Source organism: Vicia villosa, linkage group LG7 (assembly GCF_029867415.1).
Source record: "Vicia villosa cultivar HV-30 ecotype Madison, WI linkage group LG7, Vvil1.0, whole genome shotgun sequence".
NCBI classification, from domain to species: Eukaryota; Viridiplantae; Streptophyta; class Magnoliopsida; order Fabales; family Fabaceae; genus Vicia; species Vicia villosa.
In genome coordinates, this window is record NC_081186.1 from 105,876,509 (window position 1) to 105,887,659 (window position 11,151).

Genomic DNA, 11,151 nt, shown 5'->3' on the forward strand with positions numbered 1-11,151 from the left:
GACAATGGTTAAAGGACTCTTCAAGGTTTCTAAAAAGTCCAAGAACTTGGAAAAATGTTGAAGTATGAGGAAATGACAAGGTGTACAAGTTCACCTATTTGCAAGGGCATGTACGAAGAGAAAAGGTCCAAAACTCCAAATATTTCCAAATGGGCCTATTTTCTTTTTATCCAATCTTTATCTTAAGCCCATGCATGCCCCAAAACAAGAGCATTGTTATTTTTATTATTTTATTAATTATTTTATGGTTTTTTATCATTTTAAATCATAAATTAATTATAAAATAATGAAACTAATGGAAAATTTTATTTGTTTTGTTTCCAATCAAATATAATCATCCAAAAATCACCCTTTATGACTGAATTTTCGTGCAAAAGGATAATGAAGAAAACAAATATTGAAATTAGCCATATTTAGTAATATTGAAATCCAATTTCCAATCAAGTTTCAATCATTGATACATGGAGATTTTATTCAATTTTCATTAACCTAATTCTGCTGATATAAGTATTTGACCAACACAAAGCATAGAAAGATAATTCACAAGGATTGGCAGCCAAGAAGAACTCACAAAAAATCACAAAAAATCAAGAATCGTTCTTGGACTTGCAGGTGGATTCAAGGTGTTTCCAGAATTCAAATAGGTTCCTGAGGCATCACTGAACATTCTCCAATCAATTCTGGGCTTGGAAACGTCAAGAACGCCCCTCCATACCCCACGGTTTGCCAAATTATTTTTTGCTTCGATTACGCTCTTTTACGCATCATACATAAGTTTTAGTTGCATATTATGATTCTTTATAATGTTCAGAACGATTCTGGGTAATCAATTTGTCGTTTGCGTGATCATACCATGATATGCCATTGCTAGGTCAGAGCTTCCCTTTTTAGGGGTTTTATTTGCAGGCCGAATTAGGTGAAGACAATGGTTCCATCGTGTTCGTGAGAAGATTCTGAGTCGATTTATGATCTTACCTTGCGTTTATTGTTGCTATCTGTTAGTATTGAGAATCATAGGCTTTTAGCCATGGCAAGAGAACCGTCGCTGTAGGCCTTGTCTAATACGACGACCACGCGAAGAAGATGACTTCGTGGAGAAAGCTAATTGGCTTGATATGAACGCAGGGGACCAGCGCGCGCGTTTGTTTCATTTAATTATGTTTCTTTTAATAAAATGTTCGTTGACCACTCTAATGACAACACAATCACGCAGCGCAGACGGAAGCAGAAGCATGATATTGACTTAAAAGGGCTGGGTTCGAACCTGGCTCCAGACAATGTATTTTCATATTTTGTTTACACAGGATCATGTACACACGCGCAAGACAAGCTCACGACACACCTTCGACATATCAACCATCAGATCATCATATGGATACATCTAATGACTCAGGAGGTGCATGCTCATGATATGCTCCCCAGGATGTGACGCACCAGAATTAGTACCAAGCTAAGTTCTTATTTATTTATTTGACTTAGTTTTAATTATTTATTTTTATTTCTATGTTTATTTTATTTTCACCCCAAATTCTTTTTTCTTTTAGAATCATTTTCTATATAATAATAAATCTTTTTTCTACTTCAATAAAAATTAAGTTTTGTTAGATAATTAACTTAGTGATTAATTTAATTATTTAATTAGGTTAATTTCTTTTAATTGATAAAAAAATGTTAATTGTCAATTAATTCGTACCCAAATCAGGGTCTACGAAGATCACACATACACTGAAAAATATTTTCTTTGTGCGTTTTTTCAGGGTTAGCAACGGGGCTACTCCCGACTACGAACCATATCGGATCAAATCAAAAGCTAAGTCCTATTTCGTATTTATTTTAAATATTCATTCTATTTCATTTTGCTTCTTTCATCAAATTAGGGTTAGCCTTAATTATCCTTGAATTAGCCATACACTCACGGTCTGTTATCTTATGTCAATTCTCAGATGGTCAGAGTCAATGCTCAAGGTAAACCTTTGCCCATCGACCTTCATCAATCGAAGCTAAGTGCTCTTTTCCCTTTTTCGTGTATTTTACTTTTATTGATTAGGGTTAACCATATTTATGGCTGAACTGATAATGCACTCACATATATCCTGTTTCCTATTTTTCCCACCTTTTCAGGGTTTGCCAATTGCCAAAGCTACGAATAGTCGGTAACCCTTAAACCCTGATCTTAATTATTACTTGTGTTAGACCTATAGCATTATTATCCCGCTGGTTTCATTTTCCCTTTCCCCCCGCTGGTTTCTTTTTCCCTTCCCCGTATTGCTTTAATTATATTTATTTATTGACTGCTGTGGTTAGTAACCCTAGGGAGTGCAACTTGTTAATTCAATTAGAATCACTTAACTATAAGATAAATATCTGAATCTGACCACGTGATTGGTGCACACACGCACACTTTTGGGGTAACCTCTCTGTTGCCTTGTTGCCTTGTGTTTTTTTGCAGAATAGCCATTCCCTCGAATACGAGGATACCTCAGCCATGTTTCCTCGATTAAGATCATGGTCCCTAATGATGCTGCCTTCGATACACATGATCTCGACCCTCGGAAGTTGCCTACGAAAAGGCTGAGGTATCCTCTGGCTGCCTACAAAAAGGCTATTCTGGTTCTTCCCTCAGACTACCTGCCTCTCTATGGCATGGGACAGTCTTAAGGCGAACGAACTCTCGATGACCCTTCAACCTCCAAATGAAAGGCTTCCTGCCCTCTTATGGCAATGATATACCCTTTCACCCTGAAAGGCTAAAAGAACTTCTTTTTCAAACTATAAGGTAATTTGCCCTTAATTGCTTTGCCTTGCTCTAAAAAACCTTTTTCATATTCTTTCTCATAAATATTCAAAATGGCTACGCTCATTTACGAGCTAAAGTCCGCTTTCTTCTTCTACATTTCTTTTCAAAAAACGAGCAAAGCAATTAAGAGCCCATGGAAAACCATGGATGCAAAGGGTGCCTTACACCTTCCCTTTGCATAATTACCCCCCGAACCCTATTTTATTTAAAAGGTTTTTCCTGTTCTTTTAGCCTTTCTGATTTAATTTGGATAAAATAAAAGTCGGTGGCGACTCATGCTTAATCGCGACATTTCGATAAAGTCAGTTCACCGTATTACAGTGATGTTTTGACGAGTACGTGAATGATGATGCACTTTAATCTGACGGGGTCATATTGTTTTACATTGCGTGTATCATGCATTCATGGCATATGTTAGGACTTCGGTCCAGTCGTCATTTGTAGGACTCCGGTTCAGTAGTGACATTAATCCCATTGTGTGGATTATCTGCATTTATAAGATGTGCTTTAGTTCCAAGTGGGAACCGATCCTATTGGTGGGGATCTTTGGAGGTAGATGACTTAATATCATCAGTGATGTTTTGGTACCACATGCATGAGTTAATGAAGTTTCATTTCATAGTTCGTGTGCTTTCATGATGATTGGTGCAACATATATTTTTATGATATTGTGATGTGAATTAATGTCTTAGTGATGTAGTGTTGTGGAAATTGTATGGGTGCGATTCTGTTATTGTGATGGATGTTGTGCTTGTAATAACACGTTGTTCACTTGTTATTATATATTCCATTATATAATTATGATATCTCACCTTTACTGTTTGAATGTTGCCTCTACGTGGGTAACGTGCAGGTAATCAAGAATAGTCCACTATCGAAGTAGCTTAGAAGATGTTGCTCTTCCTGTTTGCGTATGTTGAGTCAGTGACATGCTCTGATACGTAACATTTGGGGGATGAATGCTTAGTTATTTTTTGGTTGTAGTAATTGTATTATTTGAATAAATAATGACTTATTTTGAAGTGGTTGTTAACTACAAATATAATTCTTTTCCGCTGCATAAATAAAAGTTATAGTTGAAGACTATGAAGTTTTGTTTTATTTCACCCAAAACCCATGTTATATATCTATAAATGTGTTGAGTAGGTTTATATGTTGAAAGTGTGACATCCTAATTGTATGTTTAATTATTTTGAAAAATTTACTCTCATTTTATATTAATAAATGTTGGGGAAATTAGGATGTTACATAACCCGCAACCATGCGTTTGACGTCCCTACCCAGCTACCAACTGAGCTGACTTACGCTTTTGATTTTTCTTTTGAAATGCTCTTAAAAATAAGATACTAAAAAACATGCGAGAAATTTTTTGGGTTTATGACATTTACAAGTGAGCGTCATGGCTATATGGGAGATCACAAAATTTTTCGAAGACAACGATTTCAGGTTGTGGAAAGTGAATATGAAAGAAATTTTAACTTAATAGAAGTGTATAGAAGCTTTAAATGTAGAGGCATTGAAGCCTGCAATTCTAACACGAACATAAAAGACCAAGATGGTGGATAAGGCGAGGAGTGCCATTATCTTGTGCCTCAAGGATAAAGTTCTAAGGGAAGTTTCCAAGGAGATAACTACGGTTGCGATTGTGGGCAAAACTTAAATCATTGTATATGACCAAGTCTTTAGCTCACAGGCTGTATTTGAAATAACAACTCTACTCATTCCGATTGGCGGAGAACAAATCCCTAGGGAAGCAATTGACAAAATTTCATAAGATTATTGATGATCTTGAGAATATTGAAAGGAAGATTGATTATGAGGATGAGGATCTACTCTTATTGATTTCACTACCCCAGATCCTTAGAGCACTTTAAGAATGCATTTCTTTATGGTAAGGAAGGTACTATTACTTAGGATGAAGTCCAGATGACGGTTAAATCCAATGATTTTTCAAAGGCGAAAAATTTGAAGATTAATGATAGTGGTGAAGGCTTAAGTGTGTTAAGAGGAGGAGGTGGGCGTAAAGGGATGTCCAAATAAAAGAGGTTTGACAAATCAAAGATACAATATTTTAATTTTTAGAAAACCGGTCACTTTAAGAAGCATTATCTTGAGAGAAATGTCAAAGGTGATTTTGTTCAAGTTGCGGTTACCTTAGATGAGGATGGTTATGAGAATGATGGTGAACTAGTGGTATCGAGTTCAAAAACTGAATATAGTTGGGTCATAGAGTCAGGTTTCTCTTATCACATGTGATAAAAAATAAAATACTTTGATACTTTGAAGCTGATCCAAGGTAGAGTAGTTCGCCTTGGTAATAGTAAGACTTGCAAGATTCATGATATTGGTACAATCATACTTAAAATGGTTGATGATTGTGAGTTTCTTCTTCTCAACATGAGGTATGTTTTGGAGCTCAGGCAAAATTTGTATCTATAAGTATGTTTGATGATATAGGCTATTGCACTAGAGTTGAACATTGATTGTTGAGGATTTTTCATGATGAAGTGATTATTGCTAAAGGGTCTATAATATATGGTCTATACATTTTAGAAAATTCAAATAGTGTTATTCACTCATCATTAACTAGTGGAGTTTTCATGACAAGAAAGAGCTTTGAAATTTGAGGCTGAGGCATTATGAATGCCTGAAGATTATTTCAGAAGTGTATACTAAATTTTGTAGAAAACAAGGGATAAAAATGTATGCGACTGCCGAGTTGCTGTTGAGTTTTTGAGGTAGTGCTGATGTTTAAGCAGCTTACTTGGGTGACAAAGTGTTTCTTCAGAGTAAGAAGAGTAAAAACTAAAGGATAAACCTTTTAAAACTATGGCGGAGAAAACTCAGTTTGAGGCGGAGTTTCCTACTATGGATACTAGTATTAACGAGGGAACAATTATAGAGATCTCAGATCATCATTTGACTCATAATAAGGTAAGGAGGAGGAATACAACATCTCAAAGGGACAATAAAGCTAGTCTTGATTGTTATGCTCTGAATGTGGTTGGAGGGTTGCAAAATTCATAAAGTAGGACTTTCAGGGAGGCATTCGAAAGAGGTAAAGTCAATGATGGTTGAAGAACCATGCTTGTGGGCTTGTTAGATTACCTAGGCAAAAAAGTGTAATTGGAAACAAGTGGATGCATGTAGCGAGATTAAGATTCACTGCTGCATTGAACTTAATCACGGTTATTGATTAGAGTTTCAACATGGTAAAGAGCAGCAAGGCGGTTGATGGTTAAATTGACATCACCATAATTTCAAGTCAAGGTGGAGATTGTTGAAGTATGCCTTAAAATCTTTGTTGATGAAGAGAAAGAAACATATTTGAAGATTGTATAAACCAGAAAAGTGAAAATTTTGGAAAGTATTTCAGAAAGTCAGAAAAATCAGAAAATGGGAAAATTTGGTCCGTAGGGTAGGTCGGGTTGGTTCATACAATTTTCAAGAATCGACCAATTTTCTCGGTATGCGTGCTTTTGGACTTTTAGGTTCGCTACATGGACCCATTTGCCAATGAGTTGTGTTTAGAGCAAGAGAGATATAAGGATTTAGGGTTTAAGGAAACCTTTTAGATTTATCAAGAAGGATTAGACAATACTTCTTGATACTTTGGGTTTGAGTAATTCATATATTGAGAGTTGGAGAGATTGAAAAAGACTTGAGTAAAAAATATGGGTTTGTTCTTGGGAACTTTAAAGACGAAAGCTATTTTCTTGTAACTCATTTGTAAAAAATAGAGATTCGTTCTTGGGTTTGTGCTTGTTATTAATCAAATTTATTATTGCATTGACGTTATTAATCACATATTTTACTTATAACTCATTAACCAAATCTATTATTTCATTAATTAATAATTATATAATATTAACTAAATTTTAATATTAAAATATAAAATATAATAATCAATCTTACACTACATTAACTAATTTTATTTTCTATATTTTATATATTTCATAAAATTTATTATTGCGTTGACATTATCAATCACAAAATTTTAATTAATTATAAAATAAACACAAAATTTCCCCTTTTTTTATAATCACAACCACAACAATATACCGGGTATTTAAAGAAATAAAAAAATTAAAACTAAAATAAATTAAAAAATTTCTCACACCTTATTAGTTATTAGTGCATACAAGAATTTCTCAAAGAAAAGGATAAACATATTTGAATGTCTCGGTCTGGTATTCGCCGGTGTCAATTCGGAGGTCGGTTTTCAGTTAGTTTTGGTTGGGAGTTAATACTCTGTACTGTCCACCTGTAACATTTTTGTTTTCATAACAGAGTTTGATTTCAACTTCATTCTGCCTTATTTGGAGGCAGAGAGATTCAGGCTATTTGGATAGGAGACAGTAGAACTCCACTGGGCATTTTGGAGGTGAATCATAATGGGGTGGAATATTTAGGATTGGTGTGTTTTAGCATAGGAGTGCAATTCTTTCTTTTATGTAATATAGGCATTATGTACCTTTATGTATCTCTCTTATTTTGATGGGCTGTACTGGTGTGAACTATATACCATTTAGACTTGGCATGGCTTATGCCTAGTCTCTTATATTTAGTTATTATTTTTTTGCTTTTCCAAAAAAAAAAAAAGTAATATACCGTGTTCAAAATGGGTGTCCTTTTTTGTTGTCCATATAACATGACTTTTAAAATAATTTGCCACGTATCCAAATGACTAAGAAACAGCTGCTCACAAATATTTTATAATAATTCACCTATTCATTAATTAATTAACTAAAATAATATTATCTCCCACAGCGTGCCTGCAAATAGTAGTAACTTTGAATTTCTTTCTATAAATACCGATCTTCACCACTCTAACAAACTCCAACTCTCAATCCTTCTTTGTCTTTCCCATTAGTTAGAGCGAAAAGTATCTAATTCAATGGCTGCCTTAAAATTCTTACTCTTTCTCACAGCCGCAATAGCTTTGCTCTTTCTCCTCTCTCACTCCCCCCAAAACAACCACCTTCACCATTGCCTCGAGCCTCATTCCGAGTGGGATGATGACTTCAATTTCACCAACAATATTGTCTGCCTCTTCCCACAAATAGACATCGACCCAACTGATCACTATGTATCCGTCGATGAACTTGCTCACTGGAAACTTCATCATCACCAAACTAACCAATTCCATCGCACCAAGAAAGAGATGATCATTTATGATAACAATCACGACGGTTTTCTCTCTTTCACCGAGTTCCAGTACCGTCTTTCAACTCCACCGCAATACGCAGGTTCACTCTCTACTTTCATTCTTTATTTTACATTTCTTGTTCACTTTTTGGATATGATCTTTTTGGTGCGCTTATCAACATTAGCGTATCGAATAAACTGTTTTTATAATAAATAATAACAAAATTTTAGATTTTTTTTTTATAAAACTAAACTATCATTTTTTTTATCCAATATATCATTTTTTTTATCAAGTCTCTCAAACACTGTTACAAAACTTGGCCGGAGATAAGTTCCAATAAACTCATCCAAACGGTCCTAAAGTGAGAAACAGTGAGTTCTTAGTTTCTCACTGTTTAATTCAATTTGCCACTAAAGTCCAAACACGCCGCATATTCCTCCACTCACCGGAAACGGAACAAACCTCACCGTCTCTATCGCTGCTTTTCACTTCGCACCACCATCCGCTTCTTCCCTGCCATTCGCCAAACTTCGCACCGGCTATTTCAGAAATCCTGCTATTTTGCTTCCTAGATTCGATTGCTTTTTGGATTCTCTTCCTGGATCGGCGTCAAGGTATTCTAAATTTGTTCGGATTGAGCTTTCTTTTTGTTTCTTATTTGGTGAGACGCTTTCTTTTTCCATTTTTGTATGTTTGTTGAAAATATACTTTTTGGTTGAATCTAAGTTGACTTTGAGTGCTGAGTTTTGAGCATAATTTTTGGAATCTTAGAGATTCTTTTTGCTTTTTATAGCTTTTTGGTTGAATCTAAGTTCAGTATGAGTTCTGAATTTCTCACCAATAGGGTTGAGGGAATATTAATTTTTCTGAGGTAAATTTCATAATTTTGAATTGAATGTTGTAGTTTATGTTTTTCCTTTATCAGGTGCTGATGATTCTTTTGGTTATGATATGAGACTGTTGGAAGAAGATCATTTTAATGCATCTGATACAGATGGAGACGGTCGTCTAAACTTATCTGAATTCAATGAGTGAGCTTCTTTCTATCTAGATCTAGCTGCTGTGGTGAATGAATGATGATCCTTTTTTTTAAAACTAATTTTGTTAAATGTGTTGTAGTTTTCTTCACCCGGCTGACAGCAACAACCAAAAGCTTCAACAATGGTTGTCCAGGGAAGAAGTCTGGTAACTCCAAGTCTCCAATCTTGCTTGTTACATATATACATCATAACCTATATGAAATAATCAATGTAAATTTGTCATCCATAATATTGGAATAAATTTTTAGAGACTGGTGCCGGAAATTTCAACCGTATTTGTTTTGGTTAATCTTATTTTTTCTGAAAAGAATGGAAAATCTTAGCTTGTTTGATGTATGCTTATATTTCTTTGTAGGGAGCGTGATACAGACAGAGATGGGAAGGTCAGTTATATAGAATTTGTCAACGGACTCTTTGTTACCATAAGATCCTATGATGAAGAAAGTTACGGTTATTCACATCATTATGATGATTCTAAGAATGTTTATGCTGAGTTTATGTTTTCTCAGCTTGACAAAGATGGTGACGGGTATTAACCTTTTTCTTTTCCCATAATTATTCTACTTTCTTAAAATCAATATGATAATTTCCTAGTAGTATCCATTTGTGTTGGTGTATTCAACTTCCGCTTCAATTTGTGCAGGTATTTATCAGCTATTGAACTACTACCTATAATTGGAAAAGTCCACCCATCTTGGCGTTATTATGCAAGGAAACAGGCAGAGTACTTTGTTTCACAGGTATTGAATTTAACATTATATAATTGCACTCTTATTGTTGATCACGGAGGTCTTTTCAGTCATAGGAACATGTGAATGACTTTTGTTATCACACTGCATTTCATATTTTGAATCAGCAAGCTATGGTATTAAATCACTAGATTCTCAGATAACTTCATGCGTTAATTTCAAGAGTAACCTTTCTATACTGTTATGGTGACAGGCACAAGTTGGCAAATATGGGCATCTTAATTTGAATGAGATGATTAAGAATGCAGATATATTATATGCTGCCATTTTCCGCGATGAGTTCTATTAAGTAAGGACGGTTCTATCCTAACCTACATTCAGTGAAGATTTTCGTTACAGATCGGTGGAGAAGAAAGGGTTTGAAACATTGTGGTCAACGAGTATGGCTTCATAAGCTGGCGGATTACTATTGGAAGGTAGTAGGTTATCGTAAGATTAAGATATTGAGTTGAATAGCAATCTCCTTGTATCAGCAAGGAACAAAATTGGTAGTTAGACTGACTGATGGAAAAAAATGGATATTCAACTGATGTTACTAATATGCGAAGAAGAATACTCATGAAATCAAAAAAGGAGTTGGTGCTGTGCTAAACTCACGTTTGGCAATGCAGCAAGTGAAGTTTTGTTTTATGAACATGTTGCCTTAGTAAATCAAGTCAGTAGCTAGTTGATCTTTAGTTTTTTGTTTTGATTTATTGTTATGCATTATGTTTCTTTTGTTGTCCTGATTTTGTGACTTGGGTCCAAACTCTGTAATTTTGACTGCTCTTTCCTTAGCATTTCTTGTGCTTTGACTAGAGCATAGTAATGTATTTCTTTGCATTTTGGAAATCTGTGAGATTACTATTGTCTTCCTTTGCCACATATTTGTTAAAGGTGCTGCTACCTTTGCTTCAATGAAGAAGGTTTTCATGTTTCAACCTTTTTCTAGATATGTAAATTAAAAGGCAGCTAAACAAGAGTTCATTTTATATGATGCAGCAGATTAGGAATCATGATCAATTGCATCTGAACCTAGTTTCTGTTAAAAAATTTCATGGTCTTAACCTTTCTGTATCATGTGAAGGATTTGGTCTGAGATTATTTTTTTCTTTGTTTGCTTTTTTTTGGGTCGTAGGTAATAAACTTCTGAGTTGAATTTGATAAATTTCTATATTTAGCTAATTCCCACATCATCATTAAGGCAAAAAGAACAACATGTATATAACATGACGAATAGGACAAACTACCAATTTGGTGGTCCTATGACGTGGTCCTATTACATTTATCTTAAAGGTTTTATATGAGAATTTGAAAAGGAACTTTTGAAAAGTGTGATTTGAAAAAAATATAGAGAAAATTTTAATGATTTTTAGAATTGTGTTGTTGTATATTTATTTAAAAATTTAAATATTATAATAATATAGATTACATTTA

The 11,151-nt window shown here is 34.5% G+C and overlaps 1 protein-coding gene across 2 annotated transcripts; it reads left to right on the top strand.

The window, feature by feature from the left end:
- The first annotated feature begins 7,622 nt into the window (after window positions 1–7,622).
- Window positions 7,623–10,566, top strand: LOC131616412 (uncharacterized). Of its 2 annotated transcripts, XM_058887736.1 has the most exons (7): window positions 7,623–8,046; window positions 8,495–8,560; window positions 8,872–8,977; window positions 9,066–9,131; window positions 9,342–9,515; window positions 9,630–9,726; window positions 9,929–10,566. In XM_058887736.1, the coding sequence occupies exons 1-7, from the start codon at window positions 7,695–7,697 to the stop codon at window positions 10,022–10,024; spliced, it is 957 nt and encodes a 318-aa protein (XP_058743719.1). In that variant the 5' UTR covers window positions 7,623–7,694; the 3' UTR covers window positions 10,025–10,566. The 2 variants fall into 2 exon arrangements, with proteins under 2 accessions (XP_058743719.1, XP_058743720.1); XM_058887737.1 differs by lacking the exon at window positions 8,495–8,560 and having other exon boundaries at window positions 7,624–8,046.
- Window positions 10,567–11,151: the final 585 nt, after the last annotated feature.

What these genes read in the sequence shown, in the direction of transcription:
- LOC131616412 (XM_058887736.1), top strand. Translation starts at nt 7,695, where the DNA reads ATGGCTGCCTTAAAATTCTTACTCTTTCTCACAGCCGCAATAGCTTTG. An exon ending in TTGTCCAGGGAAGAAGTCTG is followed by an intron (nt 9,132 to 9,341) that starts GTAACTCCAAGT and finishes ATTTCTTTGTAG; the next exon opens with GGAGCGTGATACAGACAGAG. An exon ending in CTTGACAAAGATGGTGACGG is followed by an intron (nt 9,516 to 9,629) that starts GTATTAACCTTT and finishes CAATTTGTGCAG; the next exon opens with GTATTTATCAGCTATTGAAC.